The sequence below is a fragment of the Pempheris klunzingeri genome, chromosome 8 (genome assembly GCF_042242105.1).
Source record: "Pempheris klunzingeri isolate RE-2024b chromosome 8, fPemKlu1.hap1, whole genome shotgun sequence".
Lineage (NCBI taxonomy): Eukaryota > Metazoa > Chordata > Actinopteri > Acropomatiformes > Pempheridae > Pempheris > Pempheris klunzingeri.
Window position 1 is genome coordinate 23,779,313 of NC_092019.1, and position 26,113 is coordinate 23,805,425.

General features: G+C 41.0%; 1 protein-coding gene across 1 annotated transcript in view; it reads right to left on the minus strand.

The window, feature by feature from the left end:
- znf385d (zinc finger protein 385D) overlaps window positions 1-26,113 on the minus strand; it is a 72,934-nt gene that overhangs the window by 16,556 nt on the left and 30,265 nt on the right. The window contains exons 3-4 of the mRNA XM_070835552.1: window positions 21,332-21,439; window positions 5,937-6,105 (exon numbers count right to left, since the gene is read on the minus strand). Coding sequence (XP_070691653.1) covers window positions 5,937-6,105; window positions 21,332-21,439 — 277 coding nt within the window. The remainder of the gene's footprint in view (window positions 1-5,936; window positions 6,106-21,331; window positions 21,440-26,113) is intronic.

Sequence of the window (26,113 nt, forward strand, 5' to 3'; positions counted from 1 at the left end):
ACACAAAACACACGAGCGCAGCACAAACTTGACAGACGGCCGCTGAGTCATCCGGCTAATCTATACTACCTCACTGTGTCCAGCTGTCCATCCATCTCAGAACACACACACAACTCCGTGACGAAGTGAGGAATGCAGACGCTCTGTGCATTTTATGAAATCTACCTGGTGATTACGCGCTCTCACAAAGACTCATTACTCCTTAACGATGCACTTGTGTTCTTTGCACATCACCTTAAACCTGCCTGGAGCAGATGGGATTATGAACTCTAAAAGAGCAGTTTCATTTCAAAATTCATTTCCTCCATTACGATGTGTAAGAAGTTGTCTGTTTTTTGCTTGCATCTGTTGTTACAGAGATGTATTAATATACTGAATAACCTGGAGAATATGATGCCTACACTATAAAAACATCTTAGAGGAATTTAACACAGTCAACTCATCTTTAATTTAAAGTAAATTCATTTGGATTAATTTCTAATTATTTCCGCTTAAAATTTCTAGTTTAGATTTTTGGACCATTTCACAATTTCTGAACATGATATTTTTTCTGACTTAAAGTATTTTTAACATGAGCTGTTGACTTTAATGAATGTGCTGCTCAGAGTTCATTAAGCTCACTAAATTAAAGGGGAACTCCACAGGTTTTGCAAATCAAAGTGTGTTTACAGGTCCTGGGGAGATAACACTGCACATGTGAAAAAAGTTGTGTCGACGGCCTTTTGTGGCTCCAGAGAGACCAGCGCAAAATCTGAAAAACTATCTGGTAAAAAATTGGGGCTATGGAGTTAGAAAGAAGTGAGTTTATCAGTCCTCTGCAGCCCGCTCCACATCTCTTATACGAGGCTGCATTAGTTACAACTAGCATAACACACTCCGATCCCTGACTGAACTGTTGGCGGTCGAGTTGATCGTAAGACACCCTTATTTTTCGTTCTTTCAAGAAAACACACGATGGAGACTTGCTGTGAGCCAGCTAATACATAGTAGGCTAAGTCACTCTTTTCTCTGGCCGTGTTAATGTGAAGTTTACTATGGAGTTTTCCACACACACATCTCTGAATTATTCTCTAATGATTTAACAAGGTCACTGGGAGCGGCCTTGCATGTTGTCTTTGCGCTAAGTTCACCACAGCGGTAACTTCTTTGTTGCAACAACAGAAATGACTCTTATATTAATGGAAAACGCGTCACGTGTGTCATGTGATATTTTAAGTTAATCGTTTTCTCAAGTTGTGTTAACTGAGTTTCATGTTTTCTGAACTCATGAGACGACTTTGATCGAAATCACGTCAGCTGACAGTGTGTTCGTACAAAACGTGAGCGGACACAAGAAAAATAAAGTAATCAGGCCGCTTGATACAAAACAGCCGAATCACACGGCACGATTTATAACTGAAACATAACCTCTACAATCTTACACTGCTTCCGAGCAGGGGTGTGTTGTTCTTTGGAATGAAATGATTACTGACCAAATATGTGGTCATTTTAGGGTGAAACAAACCCAGTGAAGCCAAACTATGCAGAGAGCAAACAGAGCTCTGCCTCCCTGTTGTTTCTGCCTTCTCTCACCACGACCATTACTCCTCCCTGAACTTGGCTTTTCATTAGAGTGAGTTTGGTGCCACTGATATACCGTCAAATACTTCAGCCTTGCAGATAATGCAGCATTTACCCGCCTCGACAATTAATTCTTCTGACATCTGAGCACATTAATATTCATTACCCAGTGCCACTTGTGACAAACCGCCGCCCCCGCGCACAGTAGATATGATAGAGAGATGGTGTTGAAATGTGCTGGTGTTTTTTTGGGTTTTTTTTTTTTAAGGGCACTGAAATGATTAATAGCCATTTGTCTGCTTGGTTATGGCGGCTGGCTGTTTGAGGTCTCTGAGGTCTGTGCCTGTGTATGATGTGTTTACAGATTTGTATGTTTTGTTGGTGCATGTTTAATTTCAAGGTCATCACGAAGTATCTCAGTGCAGGTAGAGTGGGAGGAGGTCAGTACATGAATCCTATGTGTATTGGGAGGGATTATATATATATATATATAAAAATATAAATATAAAGGTGGCTTCAAATGTTAATGTGGATGCAAAACAGCAAAATTAAACAAATTAAAGGTAAAAATCTTCATTTTAAACACCCACTTTCCTTTAATTTCTCACAGCAACATGCATACATTATTCTATACATTTTACTACTCTAGCATTCAAATTAAAAAAATGTTAAGTGTTGTTTAGCTGCACAGCATGTGTTTGTATTGAGTGAGACTGAAGAGGCATCTATTCATTTCAAATCCAGTGTGCTTCAGTACCGGCGCAGCACAACAATTAGTCCTTGTAATTCACTGGAAGGTTTAGTGGTGTGAGGTGCTCTCGTAATAAATAAATAAAAAAACTAATCTTGCTTTGACACATCTTTGTCAAAAGAAAAAAAGGTCAATGTCAAGTTTCTATTAACGCTCACCAAGAAAAATGCCGCTGCCTTGAATGATATCATGTGGGACACGTTATACAGACTCTACATCATCATGGAGGTTGGACACAGAGCTGACTGTGCACACATCAAACACACGACACCCAAGCAAGAAAAGACACTGTTGTGATGCAAATGATCGTCAGAAAGAGTGAAAGAAGAATCTTGGAAGAAAGGTTTCGTTGTTTTATCTAAAACCAGAGAGTTTGAATAATGAATGCTTGTTAGGATTCTGCCAACCGTCTTTCTACGATAATTCAAGGTGTTGAAAATGAAATGAAAAAATAAGACTCTACGTATGGAAGCAGGAGAAAGGCCGTGGAGTTCTCTCTTCCACAACTTAATTCTTTTCCAATTACAAATTTATTTCACGAGGACACATTTCATAATGACAGCTAATCACAACACCGGCTCTGCCCTGTTCATCTTGATTGACTGACACAGACTGTGATGAGTGTAATTATAAAATAATCAATATGGAGAATTGTGTTGTGGATCAAAAACAGACGGGCAGCAAACTGAACACAAGCAGGATGAAATAACATTTCACAACAATGACCTGAATTTTAAGCCTTTGATTATTTTGCATTTATTTTAAGTTTATATATTTTGTCTCCTACTGTTAATCTGAGTAATTGTTTTGTGATGTTTTATTTATTCACCAAATATTGAACCCTTTCAGTCTCCATACCACCTCGTGTTTGCTAGAGACTATATACACAATACATTTTGTTACCATTAGTTTCTAGAAGATATATTTATTTAATGTGCAATTCAGATGTAAAAGCTGACATTTAAAAAAATGTAATGGAACAAAAACATGCTGTCAGTTTGTGTTTTGCAAGTAAATTCTCTACGAACATGACTTGTCAGATACGTTCACATTTTCTTATTATGGTAATAGAAAACAATGTGGGTTGAATTATATTTGTTTCCAAACATAGTTGCTGTTGCATATTTATTAGTAATATATTTTCAAACGTTGTCATCATGAAAAGGGTCCATTGATGCTTCTCTCACTGTGGTGAGTCTTGGATGCTCAGGGTTCCCACAGCACAGAAACACCCCACAGTTCACTTCCCTTATGCAGCTGATAGAGTCAACAGAGAATATTCTGTTATATAAAGAGGGATGAAAACATCCTCGGTGCATTAAATATCTAGGTTTATTAGCTTCTGCCCAAGATATACAATATTTCTGCAACTATAGCTATTAATCCACAGTGCACGTATCCATTCACAACATAAATACATATTCCAGATACATTGATTTTCAGCCGAGCTTTATGGTGATACAGTCCCATTCAAAAACTGCACAAAATGCCAAGTTGTAAATTTACTGGGGTTATGCTTTGAAAAAAGCATCTAAGATTTCATAACCACTGTTGCATGAGACCTGGAGACCTCCAAGATGGTGGCCGGAGGGTGCATTACATCACCTGAAAGCTGTTTTATGGTAAATGTGGACAAACTACTGCAGTTTGTCCACATTTATGTGGATTACGTGGATTGGCTCGGGGGTAGCTAGAGTCCAAATTGCTCCCCTAAATATTTTCATGTTTTTGTATCATCTTAGTAGAGTAAGGGACAGAATGCTGCCAGGTGGAAAGCTCCTAAAATAATACAATGACCTGCAAATGACCTGTGTGAGGTTAAATTTAGAAGATTTAGGACTTGTAATACTATTTGTTTGTTTTTTTTAAACTCAGCAGAAAAAGAAATAATTAGTATTTGTAGCATTATTTGCCAAAATCACCAAACCCGAACATCCCCTCTTAGACATGATATGAATACCTGGTTGGACACCTCAGCCGTTCAATGATTACATTTTCACCTCAAGCAACCGTTGAACTTCAAGCGTGAATGGGTCAGACTCTACAAATAGGTCACGGTACATGAAGAGCTCCAGAAATGTGCTCCTAATTTAAATACTTGTGGAACATTGGAAGAAGACATGGGCAGTAGGTGAAATTAATCCCAGTGCGACGGCTCAATGTGTTTCCAATTCCTTTAAGAAACTTCTATTGTTACAGTTAAAGGGGAAGACTTTCATTGGGCCAATTTCATGACATAATAACAGGCAGCTTAAAGAATATTACAGTGGAGGAGACTGAGAGGGCAGGGCTCCTCGGCAGTGCTTTCAGCTGTCAAAGACCTTATTCTCCACAGAACCAACATGAAACATAGCAGATAAAATCATTTAAAATAATCTGCATCTGGTTCCCGTCAGGTGCTGGAAGTCGCATTAGTTGTTGTTTACTTTTTCCACATGTTTTAAAGAAGGAGTTCCAGTGAGAATAAGACTCTTATTTGGCAGACACCTGGCAGAGATAACCGGATTTAAACAGCCACCTGCTGCAACGTGATGAATAATAAGTTACACACAGTCAGCACATGACAATGTGCATCATCAAAAATGTAATTAAAAAAAGAGATAAAGCAAATGCAAAGTACAAATTCAACATATGAGTCTGGAGTCTGGAGCACACGTTTTTTGCAAACTGCCGTCATGTTGAGGAATTTGGTGTGCATACATCTAAAGGCAAAGGGGTTTATGAGTTTGAAGGGCCAAATTTAAAGGCAGGGTGAAAAGCCTGCCATCACGGCCTCTGTCCAGCTACATATAACTGCATCCTTGATCTCTCTCCAAGAACTCTGCGGCTTTCGTGTGTCTTTGTAGTGTCAATGCAATCAGTAGTACAAAAGGCGATAATGGCACACTCTTTCGGACAGTCTCTCCTCAATGGCTTTCATGGTGTTGTGCTTGATTTTACAAACAACAAGTGATGAAAGTAGTAACAGTGTGAGGAATGAAAAAAGGGAGCTTGAGAGAATTAAACTCGTCTCTCAGTCCAGAATAGTACCTCCAAGGAGCACTGACAAAGAAAAGCATCTCACAATAAAGTTGTTCTATGTATTACAAGCGTTGCTGGAATTTTTGCCTCTTCCTGACAGTTAAAAACCCCCAAATTCAACTGGCAGAAAGGAGGTTTAAGATGCTTTAGAGGCATTCACAACAAAAACAGCCCTGCTTTTCCGTAGCTGTGTTGTGGTGGCTTCAGGTACCGGTGAAACAAGGAAATACGAGTAACAACTTAATTCAGTTTTTCCGTACAGTTCTGTGTGTCTGAACTGACCTGACAAGTGCTTCGTTTGAAGCTTGTCTCATCCCTCTCATGTCTGACTGTCCTGTGTGTCCTACAGAGATATCCCAACTCGACAAATTCGATATATGAGTCGGCAGCCAGCCTTTGGCCGACCAGCCAGCACTGAGTTGATGTAATCAACAGTGAGTCCATCCAACTCCTGAAGTGACTGCATGTTGTGTGCAGCAAATCTAAAATGCCACAAAGGTGCCTTTGTTGGGTCCAACATTCATCGCCAACAGAAGAGCAGCAGCTACAAACAGAAACAAAGAATGTGTGTCTGGGAATGTGCAGCAGGCGGTAAAACACAAACCTTTCCTGTCGGTGCCGTTGGGGAGCTGCGAGGTGTTGATGCCCTTGGCGGTCTCATGGTTGGTGGTTTCCTTGGTGACCACTGAGCCTTTGAGCTTACTCTTCGGAGCATCCAGGGCTTTTAGCTTCTTGGCATGTTTGGTCCCCTTGTAGTGGGCCAAGGCCTGGCTCTGTGTGGAGAACAAATAACAGGCTCCATTTAACGCTGGGAAAGCAGCTAAACACAGAGCCAGGATGAAATGAAATATGAAAACTAGAGGAACACTGAGTCAATGAAGCAGACTAAACATAATTAGCAGGGGACAGTTGATATGCCTCCCAGCCCAGCAAAGACTGTCAACCTTTGGTTGCATTTTTGCCAGTTTTAGAAAAAAAAAAAGTCTTCTTTTAAAATATGATTAGTACACCCAGGTATTTTGTTTTCTAAGATATTTAAGTGCTCTACTTTTTGGATATGGACCTGCTTCCCCCCCCTAAAAGGTTATATTCTACCAAATGCACCATTTGGGGTTTTACAATTGTTCTACAGGCTGAATAGCTGATTTCAAATTTGTCTGGTTGTCAAACTATACAAGGGTGGCAATGAAATGACCATTCAATGTGAAAGAAGCTCATTTCTTTACTAATAAAAATAATACCTGGCTGTCAGTGACTAAGAAATTTGTTTGACCTGTGATGTGTAATTCATGGAGTGGTTTAAAGTCCGAACACGTAGCGCCACCGAGACTCACCTTCACCCAGACACACAGGAGTGGGACATACGCAAAGACTTTGAGCTGTCCTTGTTTACCTCCGCACACTTCCCTGCATACTTTGCCTGTGGCAGGAAGGGAGGTATCAGGAGAGATGCAATTGCCTCTTGGAATAAATAAGTGCGCCCAACCACACGTCCCCAGAAGACATTTGTAAGCATCTTTATTTATGGGCAGCTGTGGGGATATTCACTGAAGACTGCTGGGACAAAGAGACCATTTGAGGTGGTATTCTCCACATTACCATTTTAGAAAAACTGTGTTCCTGTTTCCTTTTGCTGCTTTTTTTAATTAATGTCCATTGTTCTGTCTCACGTCAAAGCTCTTTGCAGCATTTTGTTTTTGGCTACATATAACTTAAATGTACCTAATTCACTTACAATGATGATTGTGAACATACAAGTGTTTGCGACAAGTTAATAGAGCAAGACGCTTAGAGAGGTTTGAGAGGAATAAAGTTGTCAGAAATTCATGGTTCAGTAATTTGGTTGGCAAAGGTTGTGAAAGTCCTGAGGTGCCTTAAACATTTTCCTGTCATTCCAGAAACCTTTTTTGCACGAGGCGTCACTTTTTCAAGACGAATGCACATCTTGTTCTGGCATGAAAGTACTCATTTTGACCCACATTCATCACTCCAGGAACCAAAGGCATAACTTATTTTTTTTGTCATGTGACTCGGGTGATATGGATGGGTGTTTAATGCCGCTACGCCAATAATTCATCTTTCATTAGAGCAATGAAGTGGAAGAATTGCCTGAATTCCAAGTCTGACACGTGCATGATTAAAACTGGGAAGGAAATCATTTGTTTTCCGTGCAGGTGCTCTGAGTGAGCGGAAAAGATATCAAACCAACCGAAGTCGGAGGGTTCTTGTAGGATTTGAGGAGGCTGTTTGGAAACGGAAAGGTCACAGTTTAAATCATAGTGCATCCATCAACAGACGTGTGCTCATGAGCAAGATGACACACTGGGTGCTTAAATTAACCTAAAATGAAAGCTAAGCAGGCCCTGAAAACATTAATCAATCGCATTTGGTTTTTCTTTGTGCTCCTCAAACTGGTCTAAAGCATTTTTTAGCATTATCTAATGTCTGAAAAATAACAGCAGATGTTTCATGATTACAAACTTTGACTATTTCTTATTCAGTCATAAATATTTAAGATAATCGAAACAAAAAGATTTGAGATTTAAATAAATAAAACTGTAAAGGGACATTTTGCCAATTTTTGTTTATGCATCATCAAAATGTGATATATTTAAATATATTATTATCATTATATTGAAATGAACAATGATTAACTTTCCTCCATGTTGCCTGCTCTCAGAGCTCAGCTGACTTTTGCCGGCTCTGTTGTTAGAACTACAGATTGTACTTCTGCATCTTTTGTGTAGCCGCCGCAAGAAAACGATTTTAGTAGGTTTATGTTGGAATCAGACATTTGGAGCTACTTATGAGAGGCAGAATACAGTGAAGAGGAATCGTGGTGTGCGGAGGAAGAAGAGGCCACCACAGATGAGAGTCAAACAGGACGGCGATGCAGTGCATTATGGTTGTTGAAGGCTTTCTACCTTTTGAGCAGAGGGAATACCACAGCCCTTTTTCTCTGGTAATTTAGTACCAACTTTTTACTGCATAGACAGCCCAGTTTATGGAAAAGAAATACTTCCTAAACTTGACTTAATTTCAGTTTACACTGAATAAACACTGAACTCATTTCACTCTTGCAAACGTATCTGTATGTCTGCTGAAGATTCCCTTCACTCTGTAAATCTGCAGCCAATTTTACATATTGGTTTCACCTTCAAACAGAAGGTAGAAATCACGACGGCAGTTCGACTCAGTAGGACGTAAAAACATCCCAGTAACACTTAAACACAACTCAGTTGAATGTAGTAATACTAGCAGACAGTCTACAGCAGCACAAGGTTAATACATAAAGAGGTTTTCTCAAAATGTATTAATTCATTATCAGGTCCAATGAACATTTAGGAAGATTGTTTAGGTTTAATGGCCCTAAGCTTCATTGTTTTGATTCATTCTAGGGTTGAGCAACGCTCTCCATAGTCAGAAAGTCCCTTCATCTCCCTGTGTGATTGCCAGTACTTGTTATAGTTATATTTATCATGAATGTAAGACCATTTTATTTTGCTTTGTAAAGCATTTTCTAACCCCCTGAGATCGTCTGTGGACACAGCCCTAGTTCATTTTCACCGCTCTCATCAGCCCCATGTCCAGGAGAGTCAGTCTTTGGCTTCAGCTGACCAGAAACGTTGCTCTTTGTCTGCTGAATGTGTGAATGAGCAGCTGCTTGTTACCACGTTAACGACTTGGTACGGTGATAAACAGCAGAAAATAGGGAGATGAACGCAGCTTTAATACAGCACTGTAATTAATCCACAATATGATTAACATTTCTTATAAACCAATTAAATATATATCCTGACTGTACTAATATTGTTCTACTAGTGTCAGGTAAGACATTATTCATCAGAGTTTATGTAAATGTGAGCTACAGGCCACAATCATCGGCATTGTGTGTCTTTCTTTAGGTGTGTGGTTTATCAAACATCCTCTCTATAGTTTATGAGTAATGATATTTTCATTCCTTGCCCCGTGTTCCCTGTCCCCAGGTTATATGTGGTTCGAGCAATTATTCAAGGACCTGAGTAGGCAGGAGTGGAGGCAATGTGGCAGAAAGCAAGATAAACTGGAAATGTTCAGTTCAAACGAATTAAAGTTTTGTCTAGAAATCTGGAAATTCAGAGAAGGAATGAGCATGCTCGAAAACTGCCATTGTTTCACTGTAAAAAGGGGGGTGGGGCGTCAAGTAGAGCATGTTCTGGCTTCATACTTCACTTAACTTAAATAACACCATGACCAAACGTTTCCATAAACAGCAGGCTGTTTCTGGTGGTGAGGGTTACTCAGACCAGAGGAGAGTTTACAAGTGTTACAACTGTTAATGTTTTCAGTTGCTCAGATTTATAGAATCCTGCTCTCATAAAGCATCCAACAATTGCTTATTTAAAAAATATCTCCAACGCTGATGTAATGCAGGGTAAGTCATTTATATTTATGGAATAGTTTACTCAGTTTTTGTTTTTAAATGTGGATTTTACCAGTTTTTTTGTTCATGGAGTTTGAGTTGTCTCCCACTTTTATTTGTGTTTATTTAGTTTATGAACCCTTTTTAGCCCGTCTTAAATCTTTATGATTGAGATTCACACAGAATATAGAAGTCGTGCAGCCAGTAAGAGCTGATCATGTGGACGGAGCTGTGGAAGGATAACGTCTTTAAGGGTGTAAATTAAAACCTACAATGATGCAGATGTTTGGGGTTGCTACGCTGATAAGGAGTTGGAGGTCCTCCTAGTCATTACAATCACTGCTTTAGTCATCCAAAAACTCTCCCACTCACATTCCTGTGGATAAGACCTACAAGGCCCCAGTAAACAATCCCAGCTCACAACAACTGCTTATTGTTTTAACCCATAGCGCCCGGTGTGGGAGTCTCATTGTCTGTGGGGGAGCAGGATCAGGTATCATTGGAGACAGCCACGCCTCAGTCTGATTCATCGAGTGAGTCAAATGTGGTGTGACTGATGTCTACACCAAACAGAAGTAAACACATTTTAAATACACATCTCCTCTGGCACCAGGCTGCAGCCAGCACCTGGCTGTTTCTCATCATATTTACAGTTTGCCTCAATAAAGTTGCATCAAAATCTGATGATTCTCAAATCAGTAGTTGCTGTTGAGGCTGTGTCCAAACTGAGAACATTTTTAAACAGGGATTTGGACCCTGAAAAGTCATTTGAATAAAACATGTAAGAGGTTTGGTGAAACCACAAACAACTCAGACATCCTAAATGTGAAAAGACAGACCAGAGGGGTGTGTGCATCTTTTTCACAGTAAAATTCAAGCACTTTCATGGTACCTTAACCAAAACTTTCCAGACTCTCAAAGCCTTTATCATCACATCTAAATGGTTACTATAACTACAACTGTGAAAAATAAAGTGCAGAATTCCTTTATTCCCTCAGCAATCACTGTGTTTCTCACTTTGTTTATTTTACCAGCTCTCCATATTAACTTTGATTGTATTGTTTTGATCATGGTTACTTAATGCTTGTGAAGGTTTACTTGAGCGATTGTGTATATTTAACACCAGATTTTGTTCAGTCAGACACTTTTCAAGGAGAATATTTGAATTCAAGCCTTTTCCAAACCTTGAAAACGTTTTCCAAACGTTTAAGATTTACTCCAGACATCCTCTACTAGACACTGTTTTTGTGTGAAGGGGTCACAGGTCATTAGAAATCACTGCTTTAATCTGCGTGTGTTGAAACTGATGCAGTGACCATATGTTTTCATGTTATTCTTAATCTGTGAAGCAGCTACAGCTGTCAGATAAATGCCGTGGATTTCCCTCTTAAATGTAATGGACCAGAAGTACCAAGTGGCATGAAATCAAAATACCTCAGTAAAGTGCATCAGAACTGTGCTTAAATACAGTAGCTGATAAAATGGACTTTTTCCCACCACTGGTCAGACATATATAGATAGTCCATAGATCATCAAATCAATCTCAATAAGTTAAAGGAGTTTTTTTACTGACAAAAACAGTGTTTAATGTGACGTTTACGACACAGATACAAAAGAGTAGAAACATTTCAAAACTGACAATGAGGCAAAGCTCTGTTAAGGCAAACATGATGATGAGATATTTGGTTAACATCAGGTCTTGTGATAAATATCTTAAACAATGCTGTTCTTTAGATTCCTAATCTGACAAAGCAAGACTCGTGAGAAAACCATGCCCTGAATCATCAAGATGCCAAATGCAAACACAGTCCCCATGAATGAACTGGATACTCTGTCCATCCAAGTCATGATGTGTGTCATACACAGGGTCGAGTAGAACTCACTTCCATCCAGATCTGTGCAGCTTTTGGAGTGTCTGTGCAGTTACACGAGTTGGACACTACTGTTGAATTGCCCCAAATCAAGATGTCCATCGAAGAAACCACAGCAGAAACTGGTGCTTTCCACCTTGTAGAACGACTCCTGAACGTCTTGTGGCTCTTCGCTCAGCGGAAGCAGCTGCTTCAGGTGTGTCCTCACCAGCTCCTGGACAGCTGCAGTTCTTGATATGGCTCCCAACACACTCGTGGCCAGCAACACCACAAGCAGGCCCAAGAAGAACGGGGCCAGCAGGCAGAGGTTCTGTCCAAATCGCTCCACAGAAGCCCAGGAAGCCAAAAATCAAGTCAAGGAAACTGATAAAAATCAAGAGGTTTATGGGGCTGCTATTTCACAAAATTTGAGTCTGTAAACCAAAATAATCAGAATATGAATCCCTAATCTCTGTCCAATCCCCAAGCAGTCCCCCATCCATCATATATTAAGAACAGTGAACGTTCCTCAGCTTAGATATCCCACATGATTTAACTTTGGGTTTACTTCCTCATTATTTGGGCTCTACAGATCTACAGACAGCTGCCTGTGGGATAATAATCGCAAAATCAACCAGTTCTTTTCCCGCAATTGTTTCTCTTTATTTGGAGTCATTAAAACCCAATAAGTTCTGGATTGGTAACCCTTCTCTTTGCCATAAACTGAACCTACTGCAGATCTCATGCCTGTGGAAACACACAGACGTGCCCATAAATTACTGTTATTTCACAAAATGATGATATACCTCATTTTTTATGTATCATATGGGCTAAAAAAATTAGATGAACTGTACTTGTTTGCCAACAAGTTATTCACAGACAAAGAAATGTACACAACGTTATCCTGCTGCTTATTCACAAACTGTAGTAAACCTCCAATAACTGAAATCCAAATAAACTTATTTAAGATTTAGGTAATGCAAAAAGTCTAAAAAGTTCTGTCAGCTCTTCGTAGAGATACAGAGCAGAGAAAGAATAAATCGTGTATGACAGGGTTTTACAGATGGAGTCTGTGAGACCCCAAACAGATGTATCAGAAACAAAATGACCATCAGCGCCGTCTGTTTTGCGATTCATCTACCGTATGTATTTATTTTAAGGAAGTTTAAAGAAACGTAGAATATGTAATTTTCATATTCCTTATCAAAGACCTATTGCTGTTATTGTATCAGTTTCAAATGATCCATCTGTTGAGGTCTTGTCTCAGAGGTCTTTTCCTGGTTAGATCAAGGTTTGAATTAAATTCCGCTTATCTCACATTCACACCCACATCACGCCATGATTGCAGGATTTTAACTCATCACTAAAACTCTCTTTTTTCACTCGCAACTATGTCTGTCATTTTTTGTGACAGTAACACTATGAATGTTCTCCATGAGAGGGGAGTCTGAATTGTGCCGTTAACCCCATATTCAAACACTATTATGTGTTTGACTAGTGAGCCCTGATAGTTTCTGGTCCATCAGAAAGTGCTACCTCCACAGATGTCTTTTGCGGGCCTGAAACTATGAAAGAAGTTGAACTCTGGTTCCTCCTGTCGACTTAGGTAATGTTCTTGAGTTCCCAAATGGTTTCCGGCGTATTGGAAAAAATTCCTGTGGTGGAAATTCGTTTAAAATGAGAAGGGATGTGTATATTTCTTCATGTTTATTTCAAAGAAATGTACGGACTGAAATACCCTTGAGATCATCAGCTTGTAAAAACTGCATCTCTTCAAAGTAAACAAGTTAAATAGAAAAAAATAGTCACAGGCCAAGGTATAGAGATAAAGGAAGAGCTGTAAACACATTACATCTAAACAGGAATATAAGTGTTCCCTGTTAAGGGATTAGATGAGACTATCCAGTGACTCACTCGTTGCCAGCAAATTACAGACTTGAGTCCAGTTTATGATCTTAACTCGTAAACATGAATGCATCTGGTAAAGCAGAAACATCTTAAAATCTTTTAAAACAGAGACGCTCTTTTCTCTTTATGATCTCAGCCCATTAACTGGTTTACAAACGGACCCTCTGCTCTCCCACAGAACAGCTTGGATCAGTGAGACACAGAGCACCAGAGGCAGGTCCAGCTTCCTGCTCTGCATCATCTCTCCGCCCGAGAGCTGGAGCAAATTAAGATCCTCCTCTGCTGTAACTGTGGCTCAAATAAAGAGGAAAAAAAACAGACACAGGGTCTTTCAGCTCCACACAGTATGTGCTGACTGACAGGTAAACACTGGGTCTATCTCTAAGGAGGCTTCAAAATTAACTGCTGATGGACAGAAAATACATACTGTGGTAGATTTCCTAGTGTAAAACATAATAACCTCATCCTGAGTAATCACCAACAGGTTCGGTGTTAGAAATGGATTGATTACTCCCTAATGAAAGAGTGATGACATCGCCACTTAGGGATGCAACTGGTTTAACATCGTGAAGCAGTGGCAGTGATTTTCTTTTAAAACGTTTTGATTACTTTCAAAATGGTATGGAAATGAGATACAAGGGAAATCGAAACCATCTGCCAGTGCATTGGCTGAGTTTAGTAGGCTGGTACTAGTGCCATGCATTTCATTCAATTTTATTGTGGAGTGCACATATTAGCTAATGAATGTAGAAATGCCGTGCGCTAAACGTAGTTTTAGTAATATGATCCTCTTCCTGTAATCCGTTTTGTCCTGACGATGCATTATAGTGAAACCAAAGAAAGAAAAGAGGTCCAATCGTCATCATCAACAAGCCAGGATGAGTTTGGGTTAGGATAAATGCAAAGATCGCTACATGAGGCGAACACTCTGAACGAGGAAGTATTCAGACCCTTTACTCAAGTACACTGCTCAACAAAATAAAGGGAACACTAAAATAACAAATCCTAGATCTCAATGAATGAAGTATTCCAGTTGAAAAACTTTATTCATTACATAGTGGAATGTGTTGAGAACAATATAACATAAAAATTATCAATGTAAATCAAAATTATTATCCCATGGAGGTCTGGATTTGGAATCATACTCAAAATAAAAGTGGAAAATCACATTACAGGTTGATCCAACTTCAGTGGAAATTCCTCAAGACAAGTCAAAATGAGGCTCAGTAGTGTGTGTGGCCTCCACGTGCCTGTATGACCTCCCTACAATGCCTGGGCATGCTCCTGATGAGGCGGAGGATGTTCTCCTGAGGGATCTCCTCCCAGACCTGGATTAAAGCATCAGTCAACTCCTGGACAGTCTGTGGTGCAACATGGCGTTGGTGGATGGAACGAGACATGATGTCCCAGGTGTGCTCGATTGGATTCAGGTCTGGGGAACGGGCAGGCCAGTCCATAGCATCAATGCTTTCATCATGCAGGAACTGCTGACACACTTCAGCCACATGAGGCCGAGCATTGTCATGCATCAGAAGGAACCCAGGGCCCACTGCACCAGCATATGGTCTCACAATGGGTCTGAGGATCTCATCCCGGTATCTAATGGCAGTCAGGGTACCTCTGGCTAGCACATGGAGGGTTAGGGGTTAGGGCCCTCCAAAGAAATGCCTCCCCACACCATTACTGACCCACCGTCAAACCGGTCATGCTGGAGGATGTTGAGGCAGCAGAACGTTCTCCACGGCGTCTCCAGACTCTGTCACGTCTGTCTTATGTGCTCAGTGTGAACCTGCTCTCATCCGTGAAGAGCACAGGGTGCCAATGGCAAATCTGCCAATCTTGGTGTTCTCTGGCAAATGCCAATCACCCTGCACGGTGTTGGGCTGTAAGCACAAGCCCCACTTGTGGACGTCGGGCCCTCATACACCCTCATGGAGTCTGTTTCTGACAGTTTGAGCAGAAACATGCATATTAGTGGCCTGCTGGAGGTCATTTTGCAGGGCTCTGGCAGTGCTCCTCCTGTTCCTCCTTGCACAAAGGAGGAGGTAGCGGTCCTGCTGCTGGATTGTTGCCCTCCTACAGCCCCCTCCACGTCTCCTGGTACCTCCTCCATGCTCTGGACACTGTGCTGAGAGACACAGCAAACCGTCTTGCCACAGCTCGCATTGATGTGCCATCCTGGATGAGCTGCACTACCTGAGCAACTTCTGTGGGTTGTAGACTAGTGATGTGTCGGTCGCGAACGATCCAGTTCTTAGAGCCGGCTCTTTGCAGTGAACGACGGGAGCCGATATGTTTGTTTTTCTCGTCTTTTCTCTGTTAAAGCTGCACGTGATTGGTCAAGATGTGTGGTGGTGTCTGTGTGTCCAAACTGAGCAGGGGGGGGGGTTACAGACACACAGCGCAGTGAGCGCACAAACTGAAGTGAGGGGGAGAGATGAGCGCGTATTGCTACATAGTCAGACTGCAGGCAGGACAGGTGAGAAACATGAGTGACAGAAAACATAGTAATATTTGGACACATTTTAATATAATTGATAGTGCGAGTGCAGACTTTGCAAAATTAAAATTTCATATCAGGCAGGCTCCACAAACAACCTGCACAGACAAGTGCCTACTGTTCACCCATCAATTCAGTTAGAGGAGAAAAGACAAGCAAGGGAAGCTGCTGTTAATGAAGGTGCTAGTGTGTCTACTGCAACAGTTGCTGCTCCTACATTATCTACAGCATCATCCAGGACAACACCACAGCCACCAAGACCTGCAGCCCTGAGCTCTATGAGCCAGTAAAACTAAAGAATTTAAAATTAATAAAGCAATATAAACAAAAACTATTCTATATAATGTGTTTTTTACATTAGTAATTCATTTTACACATAATTTGGCAATAAATGTATTGAAGCAACAAAAAAAATCTGAGGAGCCACTTGGGAGCCGAAAGAGCCGGCTCTTTTTAGGGAGCCGAGCCAAAAGAGCCGAAATTCCTATCACTATTGTAGACACCGCCTCATGCTACCTCTAGGAGTGAGAGCACTGACAAAATGCAAACGTGACCAAAACATCAGCCAGAAAGGATGAGAACAGAGAAATAGTCTGTGGTCACCACCTGCAGAACCACTCCTTTATAGGGGTTGTCCTGCTAATTGCCTCTCATTTCCACCTGTTGTCTGTTCCATTTGCACCACAGCAGGTGAAATTGATTCACAATCAGTGTTGCTTCCTAACTGGACAGGTTGATTTCACAGAAATGTGATTGACTTGGAGTTACATTGTGTTGTTTAGGTGTTCCCTTTATTTTTTTGAGCAGTGTAAATGTGCCAACACCTCACTGTGAAGATTCTCCACAAGTACAGCCAAGTATTCAACTTTAGTAAAAGTATGCAAGCATGAAAAGCAAAATGTAGTTAAAGGATCAACGGGGTTTCCTGTTAGTGTTTTATTGTTGTATGTGATGTTTCTGGATGAATTACTTCTGCATTAATGTGTATGTTGCATTTTACTGCTGAAGATGTTTAAGGTTTTAAGGCTAATTGTACCCACTCTACATAATGCTGGGTAATCTGATCTACAGCAATGTATCATGGTCTATAAGATCATTATATATTTGTGGTGTTGTTGTCCTGTGAGAGCCACGTATCTCTAAAAAAAAAAAAAAAAAAACTTTTCATGAGTTTACACCAGATTTCAATAGATACATTAAAAAAAAGAAGCATTTCTAGTTACAGTATTTGAAACAGTGTCTGTATCTAAATGGAAAATGGCAAAAACTGGTTCCAAATGTCCTGGGGTTATTTCTTTTACTATGATAAGTAGAAAGCACAATAGGCTAGCCAGACAGCACTGTGTGAATTTAGTGTATGTGTACTTAGAATTAGATTTAATTTACATTGAAATGTAGTGCCCTACCCAGAACATGTGGTCCACCGTCCAATCTATTCTCCAGGTTTTCTACCAGAAAATAAAACTCATATTATTTACATGCTTTATTATTGTTATTCACTTTTTTCTATCTCAGCATGTCACCAGCAAGTGGAGACCTTCCACACAGTGTGCAGGATGACTGTTGCCATCCAGAGTGGAGAGTGTGATTTTTGAGATGGAATCAGACTTCACTGGTGTGATTGATGAAGAGGCAGATGACGAAGGCGGTGAAATGGATATAGAAAACCAACAGCCGGCTGACTGCCCAGCTGGTGATTATGTGGACATCAAACACCAAACAAACACACCATGCCCCTTGACAGATTTTGCTGTCTGAAAAAGCATTTTATTAGTCCTAATGCTGAATTTCGTGGTGCGGATAATGCAGGTGACGCCTCTCCCTGCAGTCAACACTGCAGTCTTTCCAGAGGTTTTTGTCTGAGGACACAATTCAGGGTCTGCAGCTTTCAAAAGAACCTGACAGACGACCTGACGATGGGCCTTACGCAAGTGACATGAGTCTGTATGAGTTGGGAGACAGACGCACAGTCCTCTCCAGTTTCTGACGTGATGCCACACAACAGATTCCAGACTTTGACGTCATTACATTTGTAAACAACTTGACAGTGTCAGAGATGGAAACAAAAGACAAACTCCGATAATTCAGACCATAGCTTGATTCATTCAGAGAGAATTGTCTGCAGATGGTCCCAGAGGGGCACATCGTTGTGGATGACATAAGGATTACTTTCAAGGGGAAATTCTGCAGCATATCTGAGGCAAGTCACACCCATGGAGGCTCGCAGTGTGTGGAATCTCTTTGACTTTGATGTGTACCACGGCAGTGTTAGCAGAGCTATATCTGTGTCATACTTACTGGACTGCAACCTATGCAGAAGATTCAACACTTGGACAAAAGCCACAAAAAACCTACATTGAAGTTGAGGTAGGTAGGTAAACACAACACTTGGACTGATTTGCAACCAAACACGAGTAACCCATGAGATGCTGCCACTAGTGATCAACACCTGGCTCCTCACAAGTGGCACTGCAATGCTCTCGAGATTTCTAGGAGAGAGACACTGAACAGGAAAGTTTACTGAATCCTGTCATCCTGGTGAGAATGAATTTCTGCTATTTACTGTTCGTAATATTTCACTGTTTAGAATATCTTTCACTTGTATCATTTTTGACATGTATCTTAATTGATTTTGTTCTGATCCAATTCACCAACTTTCAGCACGCCAAGGAGAGGGCTGCCATCTTCAGGCACCCTCAGAGTGATGGAAGGGGACCCACGCCAAGAGGCCATCTGTACACCCCCTCAGTGGAAGTACACAATCACACACAGGCGAAGAGCGGACGCTGGAGAGACGCTGCTTTAAAGGATACAGCAACACGCTGAACAGCAAGTGTAAGGTTCATCTATCACTGCAAATGGTCAAAGCTGAACACTGGGACTAAGATGAAATCCAGTGTAGTTACACCTGTATTTTCTTTTTTATTGATAAATTACTTTTCATTAAAAATATGACTGTAGTGTGATTATTATTCATGATATATACTGTTGTGGGGCTAAATAACCAATCAACCCTGTAAATGAACCCTCAGTTGTTCTGTATACTTGTTCAAACTCTTTAATTTACGCATCAGAACACATGCGAGAGGTCATTGTTTTCTATGTTTGGGCGTGAACGGGTTAAAGAAGAGAAGAAAAAAACTGCCCTGCACAGATTTTGCAGACAAATCTGAACATAATTCTCTTTTTCCATGCGTGCACCTGTCTATTCCAATTCAATCAGTAAGTTATGAAAAACTAAGATTCAGGCAAAGAAAAAAATGCTCCTCAGACTAAACCACTTCATCCTAACTCACAAACATTTCATGGCTCTTGAGATGTGGTGTGAACAAAAACACACATGATTTCTTTAGATTTCTGAGGTTTATTATTTCTTCTATGGAACGTCTTGTATAGTTTGTTGTTCAGAGTTGCTGTGATGGACCAGCGTGTCTCCATGACAGATTGACTTTACAGAGCGAACACAATCAAATCCATAGGCGTTATGATTCTTTTTCCTGTCTCACATCTGTTGGTCTACATGACAAATCGAAGCCTAACAATGGATGATTTCTATCAATCTTTTGTCTGATTCACACTCAACGCCAACACCTACACAAGACTAAACGCATTCTGCTGTACAGTGTTTCAGCTCTTTACTGGATTTAAATCTTCCGGCGACTCTAGTCCCTGTCCCCTCTGCTACAAAACAAGTTAAATTAAATACTCCACAGTCTGTGAATGGAGAAAATTATTTAGTATCTTCTCATAAACCTCTAACAACTTCTTCTCTTTAACCATGTACCTCTTACTGCAGTTTATTTTCATACATTTTTATTCTTTTATCATCATTTATCACTTTCGTCATCATTCCATTCCACACAGCATGTAAATGACCTAATATCACAGGTGTGTAACAAAAGTGCTGGATGTTCTTGTTTAGTATAATATTCAATCTTTCAATCTTTTTTTATTTATTCCTTGGTAACCTGTTTGCTGCTGCCTACAAATCTGCTTCCATACCATGAATCATCTGACCTCATTCAAATATCTGTAGACGCCAAAGATGCTGGATGATGGCAGTTTAGAATGAACCTTTGGACAAACCACATTAAAAGATTGTTCCCACCAACTTGCACATATATACTACACCAGTGTTTGTTTCGGATTGTTCCCTGCTCCAGCACACCTGATTCAAATGAATGGCTCGTTTTCAGGCTTCTGCAGAGCTTGATGACGAGCTGATCATTTGAATCAGGTGTGCTGGGGCAGGGAGGCATGTAAAACATTCAGGACAGAGGGGGGTGGGGCAGGGAAACACCACACTATAAAACACACCAAACAACTGGTCAGTAACAACAACCAGTAAATAGAAATCTGGAGGTGGACGACCTGATTAAAATCTGCAAGGACACCAACTTTTGAGTGTTCTTGAACCAAAACAACACATGCACGGCAACCAGCAGAGCTGTATATATGTGGTGCACTTGCACGGATGTCAGCCACAAATGTATTTAAAAACTCTATGCGAACAACTGGCTGGGACCCGATCTGAAGACTTATGATCTGAATCTGATGTAGCACACACTGTATGATTCTACCAGATGGGCTACAGAGAAAGACAATAATAGTTTTTATTAGCATTGATAGCAAATATTGCCAAACGGACTAAGAGTCTACAGCCAAGCCTGCGGCATTGTGAGCACGCAGCACAACACCAGCTTCCCAACATGTTACCATGATAAGAAAGTTCAGCACATGTGCACAACGTTCATCGTTATAGTTTTTATCATGCTAACACTTGCCAGTGAGCACTGAGTAGAGCTGAGGCCAACAGGAATATTCGTTTTTGTGGGTATCTGGTCATGAACCAGAGATAAAGACCAATTAAATCGACAGTGATGGTGATACCGCAGGAAAGGTCAGTGGATGACCAAAGTTATTGCAAGTCATCTGAGGCGGACATGCATGTCATTAAATAATAAAAACTTGGATGAAGTCGGATCACCAAAGTCAAGTAATATTCATCCTCTGTGGATCTTTAACATTTGACACAAAAATCAGAGCCGGTCAAATAGTTCAAGATATTTCAACTCAAAGCCCAAAATGGCAGTCTTATGGTGGCGCTACAGGAAAAGTAAGGGAGCCTCCAGTGTTTGGAGAACTTATCCTCTTGTTGGAGATATTTTAGTATGGACCAAAGTGGTGGAGGAACAAACAGACGATTCTAGCATGGCTAAAAACAGAGTATTCTTTAGTGTTCTTTTGGTTTTAAATGTTTATTTTCTGTGTGTATTTCTGTGTCAGTTCATGTGACTTTTAAACTTTCACTCCTCTTCAAAAAAAAATAACTTCCTCACCTGTGAATTGAACCTCAGCTGACAGACACTGCAGGAGACGTGCCTCCTCTTTGTTGTAGTTGGAAGGCCGAGGGTGTGATGGAGGACGGCTTTCTGCACCGGGTCCATCTGCAGGACGGAGGGAGACACAGAGAGAGGCTAATTAAAACGGTGCTAAAGCTGACCTGTAAAACAGCTTCACTCCTCCATCGCTCACTGGGCTGGAAAGAGAAAACAGGTTGCCTGGCGCTTTTTAGAAAGCGAGCCATCTATCTTTCGCTTCAACTAGTGCTTTCTGGCTCCCACGTTAACGCAGACATCAAGAATTAATTCCCCATTTGCTTACTTGAGGCGCATGCTGTCAGTGATTGACTGTAGGGATCCTGCTGTAATGGCCGTAGGCAAAATCCCTCTAGTGAACACTTTAAGGACACAACTGGCATTATCGTAACTTTTATTATCATCCACAGCTCCCCAGAAGAAACTAAAAGCAGCCATCAATATGATCTAAGTAGTATTATCTGTGTATCCACAGTCTGCTTATGACAGAACACGCACGAGGCGGATCTCTGCCTGAATTCATTTACATTTATTCATTTGTACATCGCCTCCATTCACCTTTACTGTTATTAACACAATGTGCAGGCACATGTGTAAACGAGAAGACATTCACCAAGAATGTGCAGGGGTTATGGTGGAGGGGTGGATGTTCACAGCAACATACATTGCATGCAGATGATAACTACATACGTATATATCTATATGTAGTTATTCATTATCGAGCTGTGACTAATAGAACTGTGCAGAGCAATGTGCAAATGAGGTGCAATTCAAGTCACAACATACAGTGGGGCAAAAAAGTATTTAGTCAGCCACCAATTGTGCAAGTTCTCTCACTTAAAAAGATGAGAGAGGCCTGTAATTTTCATCATAGGTACACTTCAACTATGAGCGACAGAATGGGGGGGAAAGAATCCAGGAAATCACATTGTAGGATTTTTAATGAATTAATTGGTAAATTCCTCTGTAAAATAAGTATTTGGTCACCCACAAACAAGCAAGATTTCTGGCTCTCACAGACCTGTAACTTCTTCTTTAAGAGGCTCCTCTGTCCTCCACTCGTTACCTGTATTAATGGCACCTGTTTGAACTCGTTATCAGTATAAAAGACACCTATCCACAACCCTAACCCTAACCCTAACCCTAATAGTCACACTCCAAACTCCACTATGGCCAAGACCAAAGAGCTGTTAAAGGACACCAGAAACAAAATTGTAGACCTGCACCAGGCTGGGAAGACTGAATCTGCAATAGGCAAGCAGCTTGGTGTGAAGAAATCAACTGTGGGAGCAATTATCAGAAAATGGAAGACATACAAGACCACTGATAATCTCCCTCCATCTGGGGCTCCACGCAAGATCTCACCCCGTGGGGTCAAAATGATAACAAGAACGGTGAGCAAAAATCTCAGAACCACACGGGGGGACCTAGTGAATGACCTGCAGAGAGCTGGGACCAAAGTAACAAAGGCTACCATCAGTAACACACTGCGCCGCCAGGGACTCAAGTCCTGCAGTGCCAGACGTGTCCCCCTGCTTAAGCCAGTACATGTCCAGGCCCGTCTGAAGTTTGCTAGAGAGCATTTGGATGATCCAGAAGAGGATTGGGAGAATGTCATATGGTCAGATGAAACCAATATAGAACTTTTTGGTAAAAACTCAACTTGTCATGTTTTGGAGGAGAAAGAATGCTGAGTTGCATCCAAAGAACACCATACCTACTGTGAAGCATGGGGGTGGAAACATCATGCTTTGGGACTGTTTTTCTGCAAGGGACCAGGACGACTGATCCGTGTAAAGGAAAGAATGAATGGGGCCATGTATCGTGAGATTTTGAGTGAAAACCTCCTTCCATCAGCAAGGGCATTGAAGATGAAATGTGGCTGGGTCTTTCAGCATGACAATGATCCCAAACACACCGCCCAGGCAACGAAGGAGTGTTTTTGTAAGAAGCATTTCAAGGTCCTGGAGTGGCCTAGCCAGTCTCCAGATCTCAACCCCATAGAAAATCTTTGGAGGGAGTTGAAAGTCTGTGTTGCCCAGCGACAGCCCCAAAACATCACTGCTCTAGAGGAGATCTGCATGGAGGAATGGGCCAAAATACCAGCAACAGTGTGAAAACCTTGTGAAGACTTACAGAAAACGTTTGACCTGTCATTGCCAACAAAGGGTATATAACAAAGTATTGAGATGAACTTTTGTTATTGACCAAATACTTATTTTCCACCATAATTTGCAAATACATTCTTTAAAAATCAGACAATGTGATTTTCTGGATTTTTTTTTTCTCATTCTGTCTCTCATAGTTGAAGTGTACCTATGATGAAAATTACAGGCCTCTCTCATCTTTTTAAGTGGGAGTACTTGCACAATTGGTGGCTGACTAAATACTTTTTTGCCCCACTGTATCATGAAGAAGTCTTGAAGAGGAACAAGTGGCTCAACACTCAGTTCCACCTTCCACCTGACACAAGTGCCACGAGGTGTACAGGTCCGTGAAGCAACATATCAGTGCCAAGCCAAGAAACAGAAGGAGCGAGAGAGAAAAAGCTCGAGTAACGAGCTGATGCGGAGCAACTCTCCGGCAATCAAAGCAAGTCGCAGATTTACTTCACAAAAAATTCATTCATTGTTTTGATTGCAGTGAAAAGATATATCACATAATGCTGTGGACTGAGCAATATCAAGCTGTGGCTTCCCAGGTAGTAAATACCTGCTGGCAAGATAAATTTGTTCGGCCTTTTCGCTGGAAGAACCACTTGCACAAACTTATTTACCTTTTTAAGTAAGAAGACTTGATTATGTCACCATCATGGCTTGACAATTCCCTCTGAGGTTTGATAATGATTATCTTGGCATATCCGTTGCAATGATTACACTTCAGTAGTTGCCAGGAACCATGATCCTCCTCTGTTGCACCAGACAATGCAACTTATTGTATAACATCCTATAACATCCTGTCTATCTCAATGACTGTCATGTCTCAGTGACTGATTTAATTTTTTTTCAATTCAATTCAACTTATTTGTATAGCCCAATATCACAACAGAGTGTCTCATAGTGCTTTACAAAGTTCACTGAAATAAACAAGTGTAAGCGAACAAACAATCTAATAAAGAGTCCAGCAGTCGATGAGGCCAATGGATCAGTCCGATGGATCTGTCCGAGGCATCACCTGCCCTTTATGACCCTCCTTCTTCGGGAAGGAAAAACTCAAAAAACCCAGTGGGAAAAGAGAAACCTCTGGGAACACCACAGTGAAGGAGAGATCCAGCTCCCAAGGACGGACAGGCTGTAGCCTTGGACAGACGCACATCCATTTAAGTCATGGAGTCCTTTAGTTAACCTTTTTTTAAGTACAGTCTGTCAGTGCAGCACTGCGCTGACAAATTAATGGCAGCTGTGTGTAATGTATTGATAATTTGTTTCAGGTCCCCTAATATGACCACTGACACCGCTACATCTGTGATGTTCACAGTTGCGCAGTTAGGAGAGCTTGCTCAATCAGACTGGGGACACTCATACAAGCCAGGATCACAGGAAAAACAAGACAAGGCTAATTATTTGTTTGAGAAAAGGTGAAACATGCCACAATTATTCTAAATTTATCTGTGTAAATTCGTATTTTCGTACAAACAAGAAAAGCCTCTTCCACACAGCAAGCACATTAATTTTCATCTATAGGACTAAGTATGGGTGGTCATGCTACTGCACTGCTGCACACTGCCTGTCTTTTTGGGATGGGCCCCCCTCTGTGTGTTGACAGGGCTTTGGGGAACGAACAAACACATCAGCCTGACTGAGGAAGTGTCTCAATAGGCACCACTTGGCTGCGAAGGACGAAAGGTGCAGGCACTGTGTGAGAGGATTAATCCACCTTGACAATTGTGCTGCAGACAGTCAGCACAATAATGTTATACTGCTGCTTTCTGTGGACCCTGTTGGCTGAACTGAGGCTGTTTTCAATGTTTGGGATTTCAAAAGTTTTTGTGTGCAGAAGTAGAAAAATGGTTCCTGAGATATCCACTAGTGGAGAAAAGTGGGAAAACTGTGGTACTAAAGCCCCTTTCACACATGTAGTCTATCAAAGAAATGTTAAAGAACTGGGCTCATGTGTGAATGGGAGCAGAGATTGATGTAGAGGGGAAACTGTACCGCCAACCTCATGACATGGTTACATTTCGTGGAAAATGCCGATACAGCTGTGTTGTGAATGAAAGCAGCAACACAACAAGGACAAGCATGAAAAGGGTTACGTTCGTCTGACGGATGATGGTTTCACAGGGAGCGAGTGTACCAATCAGCGAACCCCTGACCCCAACCCTGATTCAAGCAATACACAAAAAAAACCAGTGCTCGCAAAAGTGTTAAATATTAAATGCAAGAACGCTGGAACTGAACAAAACCATCATTTTCCTGAAACTACGTGTGCATGTAAGTCTGCCGCCAAGTGCATGCACATCCAGCCATGCCCCATCTTCTTCTTCAGTTGATTTTTATAATAATATTTGTTGCATTACTGCCATCTGCTGGACTGTCTCCTGGCACTCATGCCATGGCATGTGCGAAAAGGCATGAGGCCTGCATATGTGAAGAGTATAATTCACTATCGGTGCCTGAAAGGTTATCCCAGTAGTTTACCTGGATCTATCTGTGAAAAAGAGGATTAAGTAGAAATGAAATAATCGGATTTAGAAGTTGACGTTTATTAGATACACCTGTGCAATCTAATGCAATGTAATAC